Here is a 22922-nt window from a genome sequence, read left to right on the forward strand (position 1 = left end):
GATCGTGGAACACATCTTGCGTCTCTAACCAAAAAAAAAAGTAGCCCCTGGCTCTCGCATTCTCTGTGCGTGGAAAACGAAGCTAGCCGTAGCGAGCAAATTGTACAGCAAGTCTAATCGAAACCGGTGCTAAAAGGATGTGGAACCAGTGAGCGATTCCGGCGATCCGGAATATTCAACGGTGCGTCGCAGTACAGCGCGGAAAACACTTGCCCAAACTCCGGCCCCACCGAAGCAAACTTAGCAGCGCCTCTGTGTGCGAATGAAATATAGCAGCAGCAGCAGCAGCAGCAGTAGTAGGCACATCAGCATCAGCAATATCGAAAAGCGGCCAGCAGTGTATGTGTGTGTGTGCGCGTGTGTGTGAGGAAACCCCAGAAGGAAAATCCCTGTCGTGGTGGTCGCGCTGGTCGTGCAGAAGCGTAAGTATGATTCGTTGCTTCCGTTCTTCCTGATTTCATTCATCGCGCGTGGGCCCCCCGCGAAACGAGCCGTCGTGGACGAAAAAAGTGAAATAGTAAAAAAAACGCAAAGAGTAGGAAGGAGTAGGGTTGGTGGCACCGGGGAGAAGAGAGGAAGCCCACTTTTTCGCATTTTGTGGCGCGACGCAAACTCCCTTTCTCGCCGTTCCCTTGCCTTCTTCCGCAGGTCCATCCCCTTGCTTCATCGACCATTCTAGTTCTTCGTCGGTCACACACACACACCCACAGACAGACAGGCAGGCCGCGAGGAGATTTCTCCCAAAAATGTGTGTAAAAACGCGTACCCCTGTGCCGCGTAAGTGTGCGTGCGATGTTGGTGTTTCCGTGGGTGAGCAATGCGAGTATGTGTGTGTGTGTTGGTGTTAGAGGATAGTTAGATCGCGAAAGGGGAAGGGAATAGGCGGTGGGTTAGTAGTTTGTGGGGTGGTGGTGCAGTGCACAAGCGGCAAAGATGGTGGTGATGCACGGCACAGTCACCGCACACACTCACACGCCATTGCGAAGAAGAAGAAATCAGTGCAACGACGGTGTGGCGGAACCCTTTTAGCCCTAAGCACGTACACAGACACGGAACATTTGCTTGAAAAAAGTTAGCAGGCCGTGCGTTTGAACACGCGCGCGAGTGCCTGCGCCTGCGTTTCCGTCGATGCGCGTGTGTAAGTAAGCGACTGTGCGCCCATCGTGGCTGTGTGTATGTGTGTGTGTGTAGCGAGAGGGTAGAAGGTTGTATTTTTATGAATGCGCTTTGCGGTGTGCGGAGCGGTTGTTTGATGTGTTGCTTTTTGTGTAGAGGGGGTGGTGTGCTAGTACGATGTTGGAGCAAAGAGGCAAAGGTTAGCGCGACGAACCAGGAAGGGGGTTGGGTTTAGTATCACCAGCAGGGTAGGAAGGGTAAACCAGCGATCGATTATTGTGTATGTGCATCGTTTGCGATGTAGAAGAGTAAATTGTGATTATTGGAGCACGCTTGTTTCGGCAACATTGTTTTAAAGAACATCCTTTTGAATGGCACAATATTAGCCTCAAAAGCATGGCTCATGAACTGGAGAGGGTTGGGATGAGTTAGATGTACACAACGAAGTTTCTTTCCTATCCCCACGGTAGTTGATTCAATGTGTGTGTGTTTTCGTTTGCATCGCTTTACACGTTTTCACACGCACACTCGTGTTTGTGCTGCGAGCAGCAAACGTTTCGAGCGCCCTCTGCCGTATTCTGCACCGAACTACGCGTACAGTGCGCGCAGGGGCAGTTGTGTGCGTGTGTTCGCTTTGCTTACAGTCTACGATGGGAGGCAAAATAAAGCAAAGCAGCAAGGAAAAAAGTGTGTGGAGTTGTGTGTGGATTTCACCTTTCTACAGCATCTTTGTTAAAAAGCAACACAGCCGTGGGGAGGACGGGAGGAGGGCCTCTAATTTCAACATTGAATTGAGTTTTTCATGTAAGAAGGAGTGCTGAATGTATATATCTTTGCAATGTGCCTGCTTCGAGCTGGGTTTTTTGTTTGTTTCCTTTTCTTAAACTAATGCGAAACATATATGTGTATACATTTTAGCATCACTTTCCTTGCCTTTCGGCCGTCCTCGAACTAGCGACCGGTTTGTGTGGTATTTTAGATAGGAACTGATTTGAGTGAAGCACTGAAGTTTGTTGAAATACGACAAAACACCCTCTCTCCATACGGTACGGTAGGCCACGGCGGCGCGCGACTACACGTTGATCGATACCACCATCCTATAGCCATACGCTGTGACAAGCAAATGCCGTTCAATCAATCAACCAATTTGGATCGATTTGCAGCAACGAACTACTACTACACAGCGGGAAAGCGTGGCGCGGAATTGAAGACAAAAAACCGTTAAAGCAAAGCTACACACGCACGAATCGGACTGCCAAAACGGCTAGGGAGATCTGCAAAGCCCGGGTGTAAGAAGAAGAATAAGAAGAAAGGGAAGGTAGGTTGAATCCGTGACTGCTTCCCTGTAGCCAAGGGAGGAAGATGGCGACGAGAGAGGCGCGAGCAGAGCACACGCTTTTTTGTTTTGTTTTTCTTGTTTTAGCAATGTATTTTTGCTGAATGCTCTGCGCCGACGAGCTGTGCCTACGACGACGAATTAACGAGTTTGCCATTTTACCGTCAGGCTTCGCTTGTCGCTGGGAGAGCGCATCGGGAGCAGCAGACGACACAGCATCAAAATTGCAACCGCCACGACGCGAACCGATGGCGGTGTGCTTGCCTGTACGCGGTGTTTTCAGCGTACATCAAAACAGCGCGCTCGAGAGCGAGAGACGAAACAGAATGCAAACGCTCGTGGTAGTAGCAGTGTGATATCGGCGAGAGCCACCGGAGAGAGCAAACATGGGAGAAACCACTAGCAAATAGACCCAGTACCCAGTACACGAAACCGAAAATGCAGCAGGCAGACGGCAGCGGAGGCAACACAGCATCGCCGAAAGACCAAATGCGATCTTGTGCTGTGTGACGATCCCATCTACCGCCATTGCCGTCGTCTTCTTGCCACACACCTAATCCTTAACCTAATCGTTGAATTAGTGCGCACGTTGGTTGGGACTGTGCTGCTGCTGAATGGAGACCATCCGGTGTGTATGATGCGCTCCCCCATAGTGGGAAGGGAAGCTGCGGTACTGATAGGGCATCCGCTGTGGACGAACGCACGCACGAAGTCGCAACGGGCGAACAATCATGATTATTCCAATTCGTTTGCGAGGTCGCTGTTAAAATGGTTTGCTGTCCACCAAACATCACAGTCCGCGCCCCTGCATCACATCCGTCTCCTCCTCTCAGTGTGACGGTGGTGGGTGTTGCGGATGTGTGTTTAGGGCAGGGATGCGGATGCGGCAGGGGCGATTTGAGATTGTGCTCGGAACAACACTGCGGAGCAGCAGCATCCGTGTTGTTCTATTATTACGCAACGTGTGTGTGCGCGCGGGTAAAGAGTCGCCCCTAACGCGCTGCTCGTAAATATTGTTTTTAATTCGACACGGACCGCCGTTGCCGTACATGGTTTGGCCGCTAAAGCAGCGGTTTAATGCTGCTCGCCCCCGTGAAGGTAGTCGGGAAACGGGGGAAAGCCCTGGAATGCCAGTTACTGGGTAGTAGAAAGCAGGGTAGAAATATCAACACACACACATACTCTCTTGGAGGAGGCTAGAGTGAAGGGAAACCGCAAGCACAACAGTACAAATGCTTTTTCACTCCATCGATATGTGCGCTTGTCCGTTTCGGAAGAATGTTTGGAAAGAGAAGCAAAAGAGATTGACATTTGGCGTTTGAGCGCTTGTATATGATGATGGATTTAATACTGATAGTTTGCATATTGTTGTGTTTTTGTACGGAAATTCGTGAAATGCTTGAGTTCGATAAAATGTTTGTATAACACCATTAATAGAGAATAGACTGAGAATAAGAATTACAAACAGTAAATATCTCTAACAAGAAGATCAATACAAACAAATAACAAAAATCTTTTGCTGGATCACATCAGAAAAGTAATCAAAAATGAAGGAAATGAGATAATCGGAACACTTTAGTGTGAAATAATACCACGAAGGTAAACATTTTCCCATGCCGGGAACAATATAAATGTGATGAAGTAAATCTAGCGTATTGCTAAAATTTGTGAAACATCAAACAACTAAATACAAGCACACATCAGGCCGATTGGTGCGCGGAAATGGTGGTGCTCAACAGCTTGTTTTGGGGCGATCAATTTTACGGGTGCGTGCGTCGTTTAATGTGCCGCGGTTGATCATGGTTATCGTAGTGTTTGTGTGTGCGCGGTACTGTGATGGAATCCGACTGCTAATGTGTGCGCCAGATGTGTGTTTCACGATTTTGGCAAATCCATCAATCCGCGAAAAGGAGGACCGTTTTACCCGACTCTCATGTAAAGCATAATAGAGCAACGTGTAGAAAAACAAACTGCAGGAAATGGTTAATTAGTGAACTGTACGCTGGAGTTGTGCGCGAATCGGCGTGAAAACTGTGAAAATAATCGATGTCTGGCAAACTGACGTGACGTGTGTACCATTTTGTGTATTTCGTGATTGCCTTTTCGTTAACGCGAGACTCTGTGAGGCATACGGGGCACTACTATACCATCGTTTTGTGTCTGCTGCAGTGTAGCAGTGGGGGAGTCCGGGATGTGTGAAAGTGTGTGCGTGTGATTTGTAATGTGTTGCAATGTGGAGACAGGAACAAGATAAAGAAGACAACAGGAAGTGTTGGAAAGAGAAAAGTTTGTTTAGCCATAAGCTTGGCATCCGTTACGTGATATGGCGTTAACGAAACGGCATCTATTCGACAAGCAGCGACAGCAGTGCCCCAAACAATAGATTGAATTGTGATAGCGAGCCGAAAAACGTGGTTTTCGGTATCAAACACCAGCGCGTGAAAATAATAGAAGCGGCCATGTTTGTTTTGTGTCAATCGGCTACACGCACACATACACACTGAATGTGGCAGCGTGTATACGGATATGAAGATAGTGTGTGTGTGCGTGCGTGTAATGACAAAGAAAAAAAGATGGAGTTTGTGAGTGAGTGTGCGTGCGTTCAGGCTGGCTGGGAACTTGTGGGGATGTGTCAGAATTTGATGACAGAGAGATGCAGTCGAATAGAAACTCGAATTGATTGAGAAGAGAAGGAGTGTGGAGCGAAAGGGAGGCAAAATGAGGGCTGAAAATTATGTGTGGAATGCGGTGTGTGCATGCGAATGGGGCGTGTGTGTGTGGTAGTGTGGTGCAAAGATGCGAATGGTGGAAGGAGGAAACCTTCGCCATGACAGTTGCCCTATGATGAAATTGTTGGGTGCAGTGAGCAGATGCGATTATGAATGAAAATGTTGAGTATGGAAATACCAATCGCTCAAGGTCGTGGTGCAGTTTCATCACTTCGAACTCAAGCGTGGCAATGGCGGTGTGTGTGCTGCTTAATTTTGTTTTGTTGTTTGCGAAGCAGTGCAGCGTAGCGACGACGTCAAACGTCAGGCTGCCATTATTTGACACACACGGGGATGGTAAAAACACATACACACACACGCGCCCGCATACACACGGTTGTTGGGAGCGCAAGAATGATGGCGGCGGGAGAATCCGGAATTGATCGCGAGATTGCGCACTACCGCGTTCGAGAAGCGAATCGCCGATTTTGAACGCGGATAGAAAAAGGATGTCGAATGAAGAGGGATGGTGATGCTGGGTAGTCGGGTAGGAATAAGAGAAGAGCGAGGCGAGAGATGTCGATTAGTTTTTTCCCCCCATTCTGCTTGCCGTACACGATGCTGCGATACCGCTGGTTTGCGAGTGTGTGGGTGTTGCGTTTACTGCCGTAAGGTGGTGTGTGAGAGAGAGCGAGAGAGCGAGAGCAACATACACCGTTCGTTTACGCTGGTCGAGTTGAAGGTTTCGATGCGATGGCGATTTGTGGCCCGTATAGCTGGTTGTGTCGCCGTTGCCTTTTCGTGTGTGTGTTGGCAAGGGGTGTTGTGCATTTTTATATATATGACGCAGTAGCGATTGCTTAGGGGGTGATCAAAATGTAATTGATTTTTTGTTGCCTGCGCCGCTTGTGTGTGAGCATGATGAACCCGTTCAAAAACATCAACTGCGCCTGGTGGTTATGTTTGAACGTGTTCATTAGCTGGCAAATGTTAGTTGTACAATAATTGAAGGGTTTGGGAGTATGAACGAAGGATTGGCAATCCTTACCCATTTCATGATTGCACAAACCGTTTTGTTTGCAATTGCTTCAAGCATGCATTTTACATGGCCATCTATGCTGACAAAGAAATTCAAAAAATGAGCCTCAAATGAGTATCGTTATCAACTGGCAAGCTTGAGAGAACAAGTGCGCATGTTTGCATTTATAATCGATGCTTGTTTTGCTTGTTTAGGCTACCTCCACAGTATGAAATTAACGGTACACGCTCTTAGAGGCTTGTATTTGTATTGAAGCATTATAGATGTAGGACGTAAGAGGTTTTTATATTCTAATTTGATGCTGATTTCGATTCGATCATATCTGTTTGAATATTTCTCCACTCAATCATCCGACGGTTGCATACATTTGTTCTGTTATGACCAGTTTAATACAAATCTGAACCCCATCTAATGTCCTATTCCTCTCTCTGTTTCATTCCAGGATTCTGAGCACCAGTGCTATGAACCGTTCTGACATGGCCTTCTCGCTGCCAGTACCATCGGACGATAACGAAGGTCATCTCGATTATTATCGCATTGGCGGTGATCCACCTGCCGCAGGAACATTAGACACCTCGGCATTACCAGTGGTTTTATTAGAGCAACAGAGAAAGGATCAGCATAGTTCCCATTCATCGTGTACGCCTGTTGTATTGAACGGTTCATCAAACGTGGTGGATACTCTGACCGTTGTTCTACCACCAGCAGCGTGGTCCTTTTCGTCCACCCCTACCGTCTACCAACGATCGTCGGTGTGCTAAAGAGAGAATTCGTCGCGCCCCTCCCTGTCTATGAACATTAGTAGTCGCCACTGCAACGCAGCATAAACTACTCCAAAACTGGGCAGCAAGGAGGCAAGCTAACAGCGACGACGAAGAAAGGACAGTGAAAACGAAAAGCGAATTTGTTTTTGTTTAAAGAGTGGCACTGGAAGGAGGAAAGCGCGAAAACCTCCATTAACCGCGAACAGAGTGTTTGTGTGTGTTTATGTGTGCTCGTTTGTGTGTGCGGTGTGATTAAGTTTGTTTCTTGGGTTGGATTCGCCACCCGCAGCAGGGGCGAGCAAAACTCCCAAAGAACGCGCATCGCTCGTTGCGTTGTAGTAAATGACCGCAGGAAGCGAAAGATCATCACGTACAGTAGTAGTAGCAGCAGCAACACAGCTCAATCATGTCTGCATCGCGCGACAGTATCATGACAGCATCGTCTGGCCCGTCTGTGAACAGTAACAAATTCAATATTTTAGGATCCGGCAACAACACTAGCAGCAGTAGTGGCAGCATCGCCCAGGGTGGTGGTGGAGCAGTAGCAGCAGAAGGCAATGGTGGTGGAAACTATAGTACTGCGGTGGCACAACACACGGGGGCTGCAGGAAACGTGCTAATACTAGATGGTGCCGCCAACAGCCGGCTACGACACCCGAACCACCATCCGCTGCTCGACTGCAATGACACGGTAGTGGCAGCAGCGAGCGGTCTGCAACAGCTGTCCAATGTGGCGGCACTCAAGCTGAGGGGCGAATGTGCCGGAGGCCCCACGACAGTACAGTATTCCAACATGATCTGCACGAGTTACGGTGCAACGATGGCATCCACAACGACGACGACGACGCTCAGCGGCAATAGTAGCGGTAGCAGTAATTTTAGCAATAGTATCGGCGCCGCCACCAGTACCAGTAACAGCAACAGTCTCAACAGCAATATCCACACCAGTAGTAATAGTAGCAGCAGCAGTAGTAACAGCAGTAGCAACAGCAACAACAGTGTCAACCTTTTGCCCGGGCAGAGCCCAACGTTGGCAACGGGCGGTGGAGGCGATGGGGCAGCAAATCGCATGCAGGTGGTAAACAATGTGACGCTGGTCCCTAAGGGACAGCAGTCGCAACAGCAACAGATGCAATTGCAGATGCCGCCAACTACGGCCACCTTCAACTACATCGATTCGAGCGGGAAAAACTTTAACGTATTCACCTCGACCGGGGGCAAGTTTAGCACCAGCAAGCTGATCAGTGTGCCGATTGCAAAGATGAAAAATCTCAACAACCATCCGCACCACCAGCTCGTCGGTGCACAGCAACAGCAGCAGCAACAGCAGCAGCAGCAGCAGCCGCAGCATCTGCTGTCGTCTAGCTCCTCGTCCGTGTCGATTACGCAGCAACATTTGCCGACCATGTCGATTGCCGGTGGAATCCTTACCAGTAGCAGCGGTGGCAACAGCATTGGCTCAACGTCGGCCACAACGACGATGGTGCAGAAGGTTACGGTGCCTCGAAACATTCAGCTCGTTACAAGGATGCCGCCCAACAGCACCCACAGCAGTGTATCGAGCTCGGCAGCTTTAAGCAACGGTGGCCGTCTCTTGCAGCAGCAACAGCAGCAGCAGCAGCAGCAGATTCAGTACAACAACACCGTAGGTCAGATTCAAGATACTGGTGGTGGAGCACTATCCACGACACCGGTAGAGCTGAAGAACGTAGTGACCACGCACGTGAAACCGGTTCCGGTCACAAGCAAGAGCAAAGTAAGCCAAAATGCATCACTGAAATTGCTTCAACAGCAGCAGCAACAGCAACAGCAGCCACAGTCCCAGCAGCAGCAAAGGCTCTCAAATGTAACGCTGAAACCGCTGGCCGTCATGAAGCAGCAGCAGCAGCAGCAGACACCGACCGCGGTTAATGTGAGCTTGAAAACGGTTCGAAGTAACTCAGCATCGCAAAAGGGCGCATTAGGCAGCATCAACCATGGCTCTGCACCGAGCAACGTTTCATCTTCGATGTTTTACATGAAGAGCGGTGGCAGCAGTGGCTCGTTGGACCTGCAGCAAACGGGCGGCACAAGCAAAGCTCCCATTATAATGACCTCGGGGGCGGTCTTTCATTCGGGTCTGCTCCCGGGCCAAGCACAGGTGATGATCCCTGTGTCGTCGTACGCGCAGACCAATAACAGCAGCAGCAGTAGTAATACGATCAGCAGCAATAGCATCAGTGCCGGCACTCCTACATCGTTGGGCAGTATCAAGCTGACGGCCCCGATACACCACATCCTCGGTGGTTCGAAACAGTCGAGCACCACCACTACTGTGAACGTGATGAAAACGGGCAAAAATCAAATACTACAAATTCATCCCCAGCCAGCTCAGTCGCGAACGGCTTCACCTCAGCTGCAGCAGGGTACGTTCATTGGGGGCAATATTGGTGGAACTGCAGTGCAGCAGCAGCAGCAGCAAGTGGTTGTACAGCAACAGCAACAACATACGTCTGGTGGAGGAGGCGGTACGATGATGATCAACGTACCAGCGTCCTCGCTCACAAATAAAGCGCCGAGCGTGGGCCGGTTTACACCCTCCTCGATTGGCAGTACCGCTAACTACATCGTGAGCTCAGCTTCCTCCATGACAGTTTTCGCCAGTACCGCAACACTGACGACAACTTCATCAACAATCTCAGCAGCGACTGGCGGCGGTGGACACAAAGGGTTAAGCAATCTCTACACGGCGGCCGCCACGGTTGGAGCCTACGATCAGCAGACGCTTGCCGAAACGGTCACAAAGTATTCGGGGGGAAAGGGTGGCGCAAGCAGCAACAACTTCACGAACGCATCAACCGGTGGCAGCACGGCGTCGGCGAAGTCGTCGGTCAAAAGCATTGGAGGCGGACGTGGACGTCACAACAGTGGCAGCCAGTTTCAACTGCACGCTCCACTAGCCTCGTCGCCGCCGGTCGTGTCTCAGCACTACGTGTCAATGGAACATTCGATGGTACCACCAGGGGGTGTCGAACAGCAGCATCCAACCTCGCAGCAAGTGCTGGTAAACCACACGGCTTCGCCGCCGTACCGGTATGTCTACACCACTTCCTCGTCCGGAACGACGTCCAGCAGGACGCCGGTGTCGCAGCAATCGGGACCAAGTCCTGCGGGCGATGCGGACGTGAACTATCTGAACGGTCAGTCCGACGAGACGGCGACGGCGAGAATACTGCAGAGTTTGTCGCAGAAATCGCACGACACCTCCACGGGCAGCAATGCGAAACTGTACGCCCGGCACCATTCGTACGAGCCGTCGTCCTCCTCGTCATCATCGTCGATGGCAGGAACGCCGAGCAGGCATCGTTACGATTCATCCGGATCGACGGACGGTCGCAGAATGAGGTAGGTTTGACGGAACTGTTTTTTTTTAATTACTCATGTCTCTTTCCTTTCTTACATTTTACTAAATCCCTTTCTGCCTTGCTCATTTACAGTGGCTCTGTGGATGGTACGACGACGCTTTATGCGGATAATATTCCGCTAAAAGAGAGTAGCCCGGCAAGTACGCTCGCTACCGCCCACTACTCGGCGCGAGACGACGACGAAGGCAACAGCATTGAGGTGCGCCCCGGTCCGGTCGATCCGTCGGCCGGTCTGTACTACATTCTGCAAGCAATCATGCAGGACCACACCTACTGCGAACCGATCACGACGGCTGCCGCCGTGGACCATCATATCACGGTTCCTTCGGGAGCGAACGCGTCAATTCAGCAAACAATTCAACCGAACCCTGCAGTGTCACATTCTGTCCCCGGTGGTACCATTTCCACCGGCGTGGACGTAAACAGCCTGGCGATGATCACGTCTTCCTCGTTGCCGTCCGGGCTGCACCCAACGATGACGACGACGGTGATGGCTGCCCCGGCGGCAGTGCCCGTCAGCATGGGCGTCAGCGGATCGCCCATAGTAGTGCCGATAGCACAGATGAATCTGGCCAAGCTGACGTCGGCTGCCGTTGCGAGCGAGCTGCTCGGAAGCTCGAAAGGAGCGGGCGGCGGCATGTTCGAATATCTGTATCAGGCGAAGGGAGGCTTGACGACAGCCCGGCCGGGCGCTCACGACGACAATGACGATGCACAGTCGGTCATCAGTAACGGGTCGCGGGCGGGCCAGGACAACGATCTGGGCGAGGAAACGGATACGGCACCGGAGGGCGAAGGCGAGGACGATTCTGTCACGCGCTGCATCTGCGATTTGACGCATGACGATGGGTACATGATTTGCTGCGATAAGTGCTCGTAAGTATTGATCGGAATGGAGCTGTGTGTGTGTGCAACACCTGATCTTAACTAATTTGTTTGTCAATTTACTCCTTTCTCTAAACAGTGCTTGGCAACATGTCGATTGTATGGGTATCGATCGCATGAACATACCGGACGAGTACAACTGCGAGCTGTGCCAGCCGCGTCCCGTCGACAAGGCGCGAGCCCGCCAGCTGCAGCTGCAAAAGCGCAAGGAGCAGAGTCTGTTCTTTGCAAACAACAATGTGACGGTTGCGGGAGCAGCCGCGTCCGCATCCACAACGACGGACATCGGCGGTGTGTCGAGCACAAATCAGCATTTGCCACCAACGCCACCACTGAGTGGGAAAGGAGGCAACCATCATCATCAGCAGCAATACGCCTCCCATCAGCAGCAGCAGTATCAGTACGGCGATGTTATGTCCCATCATCAACTGCAGGGCCATATGCCACCGAGCAATGGGGCGATCGGAGCTACGAATCACACGGCGCCGGCTACGCCCGCGAAAAGCGCGAAAAAGTCCAGATCCGGCGGAAGCTCGCGCAAGAAGTCTGACAGCGTTTCATCTTCTTCGTCGATCGGGGGCGGAGCTCTGCTTGGAGCTTCGAACAGTGGTGCCATGGCCGGTGCAATGAACAGCAACATCCTTCCGATCAGCTCGTCAGCAACGACACCAACGATGGTTGTGAGTGGCAGTGAGGGTGTACCGTTCGGTGCTGGTGGTCTGATTCCTGGCCCGGGAGTAGCAATGATGGATGCGATGGTTACAACGATGGCGACCACGATGCCGCTGGGCTCGTCGTCGATCGCTGGCGGTATGGCCGTGTCCACGATGGCACCGTCCGGCACCACCCTGTACTGTGATAGTAGCAATAGTAGTGGCGGAGCGGCCAAGAAGCTAAGCAAAAAGGCAGAGGCCGCCCTGAACAGCCGCTTGAACGGTGGCAAGCGCGTAGTGGCCGGCAAGGAGCTACGCTCCGTTACGGCCGGTGCACCGACGGCGGCCGCCGCGCGACCCTCCAAGAAGAAGACGAAGAGTGCGGAGCAGAGCACGGAAAAGCTGATGAACATGATACGCACGTGGATCGACAGCTACGAGCGCGCGACGACGAACCACTACTCGCCCGAGCTGCGGGCTCGGCTGCAAGCGTTCGCGAAGCTGCAGGCACAGAACCCGCTGCTAACCGACAGCCGGCTGCTGACGGTGCCGAGCGGGGCGAATCTCACCCCGCGCTGCACGACCGTACCGCACGCGGGAGGTAAAATCCTGATCGGCACGAGCGACATCGAACCGCGGGCACCGATCATAGAGGTGAGGGGCAAGTACATGCTTACCAACCAGCACAAGCAGCTGCAGTCGCTGTTTAACATGGCGGCGAACGGCAAGCTCAGCCAGAACAAGAATGCCGGCCCGTTCCTCTTCCTCTACCAGCTGCCGGCGGCCGGGTGCGGTGGAATGGAGCTCTGCGTGGACACGCGCACGTACGGCAACGACGCCCGCTTCGTGCGGCGATCCTGCCGACCGAACGCGGAGCTGCTGCACAGCGTGGAGAAGGGAGTGGTGCATCTGTACATTGTAGCGACCACGAACATCAAGTCGAACACGGAGATTACCATACGGCACGACGAGCAGCTGATTCATCGGATGGGCGGCGTGGTCATTCTCACGCACACCACCGTCACGAACGTGTGCGCCTGCGGCTTGATAAAGGACTGTGCGTACTCGGCCCAGCTAAGCGAATCGACCGGTCTATCGATGGCGCCTGCTTCCGGCACGGCGGCCCCCGCGGGGGCTGCTGCTGGAGTGGCGCCAGGTGGCAAGAGCAGCGGCAAGACCGGAACCAAGCGCTCCCTCGCGGACGGTGGGCTCGACGGGAAGGGAAAATCTAAGAAGGCTCGCAACAACAGCGTCAGCCGTTCGGCAGACGGGCGCAATCGGTCGATTTCTTCAAGCGGCGGCGAAAGCGACGCCATGTTTGGCACACCGCAGGGTGCCGGCCAGTCCGGTTGTCTGATGTCACCGCCGGCCTCCTCGCCCATGCTGCAACCGATGCTACAGCAGCAGCACATCATGACGCCGCAAGAACTTCAGCAGCAGCAGCCGCCACACTCGCAGCCGATGATGCTCGGTCCACCGATCCAACCCCCGATAATGGCGGGAATGGGTGGCCCCCCGTATTTGTATTGCCCTCCGCCAATGGCTTCTCCGCACCATCCGTCGATGGGCGGGCCGCAGGGAGCAATGCCTCCCTCCTCGCCGTATCATCCTTACGACGTCAATCTTCCGCTAAGGTCACCGCCGCCACCGCACGTAGCGCAAGCGCAATCTCCCCAGCACCAGCAGACACCTCCTCCTCCTCCACTACCCGGTGCATCCAGTTCGCCCGTCATGCCATTGAATGCCGGTGTGCCACAGCCGCTTACTCTTCCTCACCATCATCAGTCGCCAGTTAAGAAGCAACTGCCGCATCAGCAACAGCAACAGCAGCAGCAGCAGCAGCTACAGCAACACTTTCAGGAGCATCAGCCCGAAGCGGCCGCAGCGCTGTTAGCGATGGCGTCCGGCGGTGGCTGTATTGGATCTCGCCCCGGAACGGCCGCACTAGATGCGGCCCTGCTCGAGCACGGTACGCGCATGGAGCTGATCCAGCAACAGCAGCAGCTGCACCGGATGGAGATACTGGAGGATGTTATGAAGATACAGATCAAACCTTCCCCGCCTGCTTCACCGTTAAAACCCACAACGAGCCACAGAAGCTCGCCCGTTTCGCTGTTGCTTTCGCCTACCAAGCCAGTAATGCAGCAGCAACAGCAGCAGCAGCAGCAGCAGCAGCAGCAGCAGCAACCACCAACGGTGGTACAGACGAAGGAAATCATTGGAACAGTCCTGTTCCCGGCACAGCAGCCCTGTCCGCAGATAAAGCAGGAACCGGAAGTTGTTACCGTCGATGTCGATGAAGTCGACTCGGTGAAGCGAGAGTCGGGCGAGATGAAAGATGTGCAGATCCATCCCAGTGGCGTGGTTGTTGCACCGTTCGCACCGGTTTGCGTCGTGAAGGAGGAGTACAGCAGCAAGCACGAGGTAAAGCTTGAACCCGCGGCAACGTCGCAAATGAGCACCGTGGGCGAGGAGCACGCCATGCCAGGCACGACGGTGGTAACGACGGTGGAAAGTGGGAATGTAACCATCAAAACGGAACCGTCTCCGCTAATGCTACCCGGCGAAAGGAAGCAGGAGCAACCAAATTCCACCCTGCCGGTCACCGTCATCGAACAGCAGCAGCAGCAGCAGCCGATGCCGACGGGCAATGCCGGATCTTTGACCTCATCCCCAGTGAAACGCTCCAGTTCACCGAACAATCATCACCACCCTCATCAGCACCATGGTGCGGTAAACCATCATTCCGCCAGCAAAAGCAAAAAGAGCAGCAGTGGTGGTGGCGGTGGCGATCAGCCACATTCGCGCTCGGAGAAAAAGCAGGCGACGGAAAAGCCGAGCCGAAAGCTAACGCGCGAAGAGCGCAAAATGGAAGCGATCGTGAAGGCGTTCGCGAAGATGGAACAGTCGCAGCAGCGCAAGCAGGAGCTGAAGGAGCAGCGGAAGGACGGTGTAACGGTTCCGGGCAGCAAACGGCGCAGCATCTCCACCTCGAACGCCGCCATGGGTGGCAATCTTTCGGACGATGGTACGGCCGACAGCAGCGGTGCGGCAGGAGGCGTCTGCTCGTCGTCCAGCGGTGGTCAGCTGTCGGCCAACACGTCCTGCGACGGTACGAATGTGGATCACTCGTTTGGCAGCTCGCCGAACGCTCGCTCCTTCTCCAGTGGTGGCAGTTGCAGCGGAAGTAGCAGCAGCGGTGGCGGCAAGCGAAAAATCCGATCGTCGTCAAAGACGCGCTCGTCGAAGAAAAAGAAGAGCAAAGCGGTCAGTCAGCATTTCGCATCGTCCACTCAGCAGCGGCGCAAGAAGCTGGCAGCAGCAGCAGCTCGCTCGAGATCGAAATCGAAAAGCAATAACCGGATGCAGCAGCAGCAGCAGCAACAACACGACCAGCAGGATCAGTACCAATCCCAATCAGCAGCGGGAGGTACGGATGGCGAGTCGTACGCTGGCGGTCATTACGACAAAGCAGCCGAGCTGCTGCTGACCTTCTCACAGTCGGCAACTAGCAGCAGCGGAGCGGCACAGCTGATGGGAGTGACCTCGGCAAACGTCGTCGGTGAACCGGCGGGTAGTATGGCCGGAGGGCCACCGTCCATTGGAGCAGGAAGCTTGCCGATGCTCAGTTCCGCCTGCATGCTGATTGAGGCAGCAGTTGGTCCGCTCGAGAACGCATCCGCGTTGCTGATGGGCGGACGACCGCTGAATCTACCCAGCTCGGTGCTCGTATCGTCTTCCACGCCCTCGCCGCCTGTGATTGCCCAAACGCTCGAATCACCGTTGCCCGTGGAGCAGCAGGATTTCAAGTACCCGGCCAAGGCAAAAACGAAGAAAAGTATGAGCCGCGAGTGGTTGAGCGGGCATGCGCAGGAGCAGGGCGACTCCGGGTACTCGACAACACCCACAGAGGATCGGGGGAACAGCGCGGTGGACGCAGTATCCTCCTTGCCCCACCTTCGACAGCCCCTGCAGCTGAAGACCAACTTTGACGATACGTCCGGCACGGGAGAGGGTGGCAACATCATGATAAAGAAGGTGGAAGAATTCATCATGCAAAACTCGCCCCAGCCGGACGACGGTACGGTAAACGCCACCTCCTCCTCCTCCTCCTCCTGCCCGGCGACTTCCTCCTCGGTGGCTGTTTCGTCATCCACTCAGGCGAGTGGAACGAGCAAATGGCCAACGAGCGTGTCGTCGTCCAGCGGCGAAGTGAGTACGGTTAGCACTACGGACAAGATGGAAAGTGCCGCCGTGAAGAAACGTTGGCTCCGGCAGGCAATATCGGAGGAAACCGACGAACATCCGAGCGGCGGGCATGGCGTTGGGCTGCATTCATCCTCCTCGTCCTCGTCTTCCCCACCACCGCCGAACGGGTTCACGACTCCGTTGAAAAAGCGGCGTGTGATTCGAGAGAATCCGATTGCCGTCGTATCGAGCGCACCAGCCGTGGTTTCGTCGGACGCGGCGCAGCAAATGCCGCAACCAATGTATGTCCAATCGACTGCGCCCATTACGTCGAGCTACGCGGACAGTAGCGGCTTGGTAGCGAGCGGAGGAAATAGCGGACCCGCAAGCAGTGCAACCAGATTTTGGGATCATTCCATCTCGCCCGAGAAGCAAGCGATGGACCTTTCCTCTCATCGTGCCCCACTACCCACCAGCAGTGGCCCAGTGAAGATGCTTACCCCTCTGCACTTTGCCGATCCTGGTCCGATGCCGACTGCAAGTGTTGCGACGCCACCGATCCCAGTGCCGCCGCCACTGCCTCCGATAGTGCCACCGTCTGCCACTGCGCAGGTGGTGCTGGCTGCGCCACAGCAGCAACCCTCGCCGACGATCGCCGTCCATCCGCAGCTACATCTCGGTGGCAGTGTGGGTGTGGCCTCCTCTCCACACCATCTTCACCATCACCATCCGTACCCGCTGTTGCAGCAAATCCATCATCAACCGCACCATTCGATTCCGCTAGCGATGGCGGCGCAGATGCAGTACGAGGTTACGGCGAGCAACAGCATAGTGACAGCAGAGCCGCCGCCGGTTGCAACCGTGGAGACTGCTGAACAGCCGGTAGTGGAGACTGTCGAACAGGCAGCACCTGCGCCAGCTATTGCAGCCGAAAGTACGCCAGTGGAAAGAGAGCAGGAATATACGGCAGCAACACCGGCGGCTACACCTGTGTACGCGGAACCAGCTGCGGAAGTAATCGAGGAGCAGGTTGTAGAGCAGCAGGTGGTGGATGTGGTTGAGCAGGAGGTGATGGTGGAACAGGAAGTGATGGTCGAGCAGGAGGAAGAGATGATGGAGCAGGAAGAAGTGATCGAGCACCAGCAGGAAGAAGTGATCGAGCAACCAGAGGAAGAAGAAGTGATCGAGCAGCAGGAAGAAGTGATTGTGCAGCAGGAAGTGGTCGAGCAAGAGGAAGTGGTCGAGCAGGAGGAGGTGATTGAGCAGGAGGAAGTGGTGGTTGAGCAAGAGGAGGAAGTGGTGGTCGAGCAGGAGGCAGTGGTGGAACAGGAAGTCGTCGAAGAGCAGGAGCCACAGGTCGAGCAGCAAAACGAACCAAGCGCTGCTGTGGACGAGATTGTTCAAGCTGCTGCTGAAGGACGTTCAAGGACGCCACAGTTGTGTGATTCTGAGCTGGACACGTCCGATCCAGCGATCGACAGCAAGGGCAGCACGCCTAGCAAAGGAAGCCAGAAATACATCGCCGACGATGATGATGAAATGGCCGCCCTGGTGGAAGAGATCGTCCAGGAGTCGTTCGTGTCACAGCGCAAGGAAGCAGAAACAGCGGCAGCAGCAGCGGTGGCAAAATCTCTCGAGCTACAGGTGGAAAAGAAAGCACCAATTCCAAGTCCCACGCCAAAATCGTTTGCAAAGGACGAAACAGTGAGTGTGGGTGAGGGTAAACCGATAACGTCTGCTGCCAAGGACAGCTCTGCTACAGCTGCTGCACGTGAAAAACCGGCAGAGAAACGATCCACCAGTAGAAAATCACTCGGAAAGGTGGAGCAGCCGAAAGCCAACAGCCAATCGGTGGAAATTAGCTACTGCGAAGCGGAGGACGTTGTTGCGGAGGAAAAGCGTGACACATCGGGCATGGAGTCGTTGTCGTCGACGTTCGATGAAATTGTGGAAACAATCGTCGAAGAGCGGCTGGCGGCAATGAACGACGAGTGCGATGTCGCTGGCGAAGGAGAGCATCCCGGCGACGACACGGACGGCGGTGCCGAGGAAGAATCGGTGCTGGTGTACGTCCAGGAAGAGGAGGAAGAGATCGGCTCGAAGGTACAGCTCGAAGACGAAAACAGCGAGGACGCACTGATGCGTGAGGTGGAGGAGGAGATGATGGAGATGATGTCGGAAACCAGCGCTCTGCGCCAGGGGCTGCCCCGAACTTCCAACGAAGACGAGGAGGAGCGTGATGTACGCTTCATAGCGGAAGAAGAGGACGATGCCGTTAAGCCCGAAGTGGTGGCGGCTAGCAAGGCCGCGCCTAAGGGCGAAACGGCATGCGCCGAGTGGACGGAGGAGGCCCCGGTTGCCAGTTCGTCGCCGCAGAAAGTGGCAAACGGTACGAAGGAGAGCTCGAATTCAACTCCAGCGCGTGCCGCTCCAGCAGAAGACAGCGAGCAGAGCGAGCTGGCCGACCTGCAGAAGGTGATCGCATCCTTCCACTCCGAGAACATCATGAATCTGATCTCGCGCAACAAAAGCAAATCGAAGAAGGGTGGCAGCAGCAGCGTCTCCCCACCGGCACGAGCGCCAAGCGCAGACGGAGCGAGCGTGAAGAAGCAGGTGAAGCTGAATTTTGATCTGTGCGTGAAGGAAGATGCCGTCAATGTGATGCTGCAGCGGTCTGCCTCGGAAGGAATGGAAGCGACGGGTGAATCCATCGCTGTGATTACGGGAGCAACTTCGCTGGCCACAGGCATGGCCGCTGCTGGCGCTGCGATGCCACCGATGGTGCTGCCTCCCTCGTCCGTGTCAGTGCTGGCCGCATCGACCGGGCTGGCCACTGCCGCACTGCTCACCACGTCGGCTGCAAGCGGCGGAAGCGTCAGCAGCAATCTGCACACCATCAAAACGATCCCAACCGTCGTGAACAGCACCACCGTTGGTGGCAATGTCGTCGTCCCATCGGTCACCACGTTCGGCAGTGAACCGATCCGCTCGTACTCTACGCTACGGCCGGATCCGCCCATGCCACCGGGACCCATGGTAGCCGGTGGACATCTCAGCACGCTCGGTGGGTACCATCTCGGGCGTCTCGGGCCGTCCACCGGAGCGCCTCCGAGTGTGGGCAGCGCGGGCAGCGCTGCCGGCGGTATCTATCAGTACCGCTCGGAGGTATCGAATCTGCTGGAACGAACGGCCATGCTGGCTCCGCTTCACCGACCGACAAGTTTCTCGACCCTTGGATCGCTCACCTCGCCGCTGGTTGGCGGTGGCGGTGTAAAATCGTCCCTCCTGCTCGGCTCGGGCACGGAATCGCTGTCCACTCTCGGCAGCACTACAGCGCCGCCATCGATGGTGGGAGCGGCCGGTGTAACACCGGGAACGGGAACCGCGCCGACCGCAGGATCGCCCGCCGTTGGAGCGTATCCGAAGATCTTCACCAAAACGGCCAGCTCGGATCCGCGACTCAACCCGGCACTGGTGGCAGCAACGAGCGCCGCCGACGCATCGTCCCCCGCCGGGGCAAGTGCCGCCAGTGCACCGATCACCCCGAAACGCAAGCTCTCCATTACCGAGTACCGCAAGCGCAAGCAGCAAACTTCCACCGAAGGTAGCGCAACGTCCACGACGCCGGGAACGGCCACTCCGACCACCTCCACAGCCATTGGCTCTACTAGCAGTAGCTCGATACTATCCTCGCTGGCCCCAGTGCCCTCAGCCGCCGCTCTAATAGCGGCATCGAAAGCGAGCAGGAGAGAGCAGCTGCTGCTGGCGGCCGATCGTGCCGCTGCGTCGTCTGTGAGCAGCACCATCAGCAGCAATGATGTGAGCAGCTCGATCAGCCGGGAGCTTAGCATGGAGCTGGATCTCGATCTGCCGGAAGAGGCGAAATCGGGCGACAGTTCCAATTCGTCCTCTTCGTCGAGCGTCGGTGGTGGTGGTGGTGGTGGTCGTGTTCGTGCGCCAGTTCCCGGCATAAGCAACGGCACAGTGGGCAAGCTGAGCGGAAAAGACGCCGGCAGTGGCGGTATTTCAACGGCCGTGGACCATGCATCGTCGACGAACCATCATCATCACAATCACTACGAAGCACTTTCGTCAACCGACGAAATAAGTAAGTAAGAAAATAGAAATAGAGAAAGAAAGGGTGGAACTGCACATAGAGTATTTAGTTGAAATATGCTATTTAATGTTAAATGAAATATAGAAACATAATCAATGTTATGCTGCTGCACACGGAGAGCTGTTTTGATGGGTAGAATAGACTTTTTTGAGCTCAGGTAAAAGAATAATGAATCGAAAGCACGTTGAAAGTGGCAGATTTCGGTACTGGTCTGATTTAACTTCCAGTGAAATTAGTAAAGAACATTGAAACCTTATTTAGTTAGTGTTATTGGTAAGCTTATTAGTTTGTTTTGTGAACGTTTTACAAAAGACAGCTCCAAATTCTAACCAAAACTGTGTTGTTTCCCTTTCAGCGACTACATTCAGTGCTACACCAACGTTGGCCGAGCTGCGCAGCGAGGGCGGCATGTCGGCGGAGCGGCTAAAGTCGCTCAAATACTTCCCATAAAGTTCGTGTGATCTGTCCAAGCGCGAGTCGGACTAAGAAAGAAGGAGTGATGCAGCAGGAGTAAGAGCCGAAACACGCACACGTAGTTCTCTCGCAAATGACATGCGGGACATGTCGATAGAAACGGGGCGGCAAAGAGACCAAGACCACCCCATCCCACACCCAACGCTTCGCATAGTAAGGTAGTACCACCCACGGCACGACCACATCAATGCGTGATTAGAATTACTAGCGCTAAGAACACAGATCGGTGTAAGAGGGGATGTGAAAAGAATTCTTACCTCGCACGGTAGGAACACTCAGGAATAGCAAACAAGCAATACGGAGGAGGGAAAAGGAGTATAGAGGGTGCTTTTTGGTTTTTTTCTCCGACGGTTTCGGGGCACTACGAAATCATCGTGAGATGGTTTTTGTGACCTTTCCCGCGCTCTACTAAAGCACACATTGATGCTGCATTGAATGTGAGCGACCCGATCCGTCAGCTTTTGTTCAGTTCAGTTCTTTTTGGGAATGATTGCAATGATGATGCACACACATTGTGCTGTGCACTCGAATGTTCGCGCTAGAGTAATGCAAAAAAAAAATGGTGTAATGTTTTGGAATGATTTTAGATTTCAAAGTGTTTTGTTTTAACTGTGAAGGATGTATCCAATGCAACTTCCGATTGTTCCGATTGATTTTTGATCATCTTTCCGTATGATTATACGCATCCACACACACAAACTTCTCCCTCCTCTCGAAGCAGGCCAAGAAAACAAGCAACAAACGGAAATCAAAATAAGCTCGAACCGTAGTAGCAGCTGCAGCAGCCCCGAGCACTTTCGAATATCAAAAGCAGAAAGGGAAAGGCAAGAGTGAAATTATTCGATAAATTAATAATCAAACAAGCGCGATGGGGGAGAGAGGACAGAAAGGGAGGGGGTGTAGTATAGAAAGGACAGAACATACCAGACCCCTCTCCCCAGATACGCACAGCGCAAAGCCCGCGATTTGCATCGAAGTAGAGATGTGTTTGTGTGTCACACCTAGTACAAAGTACAAAGCCGAAGGTAGTAGAAGAAAGCGACACAGGGAAATATCGAGGCAGGTGAATACTAACATAATGCATACATATATATACACACACATACATACATACATACATATATATATATTTATAATTTTCAAAGTAAACGGTAAATACACAAACGTGTGTACAAGTGTAATAAGGCAGATGTAACATAGCTTAAGCAAAAAGATAGGCCAATAAGGACAGGAATGAAGGAGTTTTAAACAAGATCTTTTTTGTAGTATCTATTATTGGTTATGACCTACATTATTAGTTACACACACTCACACACACGGTACCGCGCGCACACACACACACACACTCTCTCTCTTTCTCTGCGTCTTGTTTTGGGGAGAGTTTCGCAACCTAAGCCACCACTAATCCCTAACCCAGTAGGCTACTAATCACCTCTCCCGTGTGATGATAATTGCTCTCCTTAGTGAAGGTATATTCGTGTGTGTGTGCGTGCGTGTGCGTGATATGGTGAGGCAGGCGAAAAGGAGATAAATATAGGTTTATAAGTTTGCTTCATTTCAATTGTAACACGAATTAATAGCATCGGTAAGCCTTTTAAGTGGACTAAATTCATATGATCCGTCTCATTGTTTCTTCTTTCGTCGTCCGATTTTGGTGTTGTCTGCTGCCTGTCTCCCGTCTTTTCGATTCCATTTCTATTCCCTTCGATCACTTCTCTTTTCTACTTATTTTAAAACTTTGTGACGAGCATGATGTTAGTCTCTCATCATGAGTCAACAGTTTGTGGTCACAAACATTGTTGAATTGCGCGTGCGTCATGTATCGAAAGATAGAACTTATCATTTCAATACGTTTCATTTCCTTCATCGCTTCCTTATTTGCCACACAACAACCGTAGTTAGACCAACTAACTAAGACACTTTGGCCAACCGTGAATAGTTCCGTGGGCTCTCGATAACATGATAGTCAGAAGCTCTCGATCTGTACGAGATTTGAACCCTGACTGGCGTGCTATTATTAGATCGTACGGGCTGTAACGAAATTTAAACAACTAATACACAGCAAAACACGTCTCTGCTCTGGCAGTGGAATCGAAACGACAGTGGGGCAGAACAACAACAACAACAGAAGAAACTCGAGCCAGAGAGACAGAGAATTACTTTGCCGTTTTTTTTTAATATACATGTTAGTAATGGTATAGTTTTTATCCTATTTTATGGTTGCTAGAGGCGGGCTCT

The 22922-nt window shown here is 53.2% G+C and overlaps 1 protein-coding gene across 9 annotated transcripts; it reads left to right on the forward strand.

The window, feature by feature from the left end:
* Positions 1-22592, forward strand: LOC121600130 (serine-rich adhesin for platelets-like). Of its 9 annotated transcripts, XM_041928453.1 has the most exons (8): positions 1341-1920; positions 2035-2162; positions 2280-2434; positions 2540-3080; positions 6642-10347; positions 10440-11243; positions 11332-20201; positions 20566-22592. In XM_041928453.1, the coding sequence occupies exons 5-8, from the start codon at positions 7370-7372 to the stop codon at positions 20658-20660; spliced, it is 12747 nt and encodes a 4248-aa protein (XP_041784387.1). In that variant the 5' UTR covers positions 1341-1920; positions 2035-2162; positions 2280-2434; positions 2540-3080; positions 6642-7369; the 3' UTR covers positions 20661-22592. The 9 variants fall into 9 exon arrangements, with proteins under 9 accessions (XP_041784382.1, XP_041784386.1, XP_041784381.1 ...); XM_041928448.1 differs by lacking the exon at positions 1341-1920 and adding an exon at positions 1-422 and having other exon boundaries at positions 2035-2434; XM_041928452.1 differs by lacking the exons at positions 1341-1920; positions 2035-2162 and adding an exon at positions 1-422.
* Positions 22593-22922: the final 330 nt, after the last annotated feature.

This window comes from Anopheles merus, chromosome 3L (assembly GCF_017562075.2).
Source record: "Anopheles merus strain MAF chromosome 3L, AmerM5.1, whole genome shotgun sequence".
Taxonomy (NCBI): domain Eukaryota; kingdom Metazoa; phylum Arthropoda; class Insecta; order Diptera; family Culicidae; genus Anopheles; species Anopheles merus.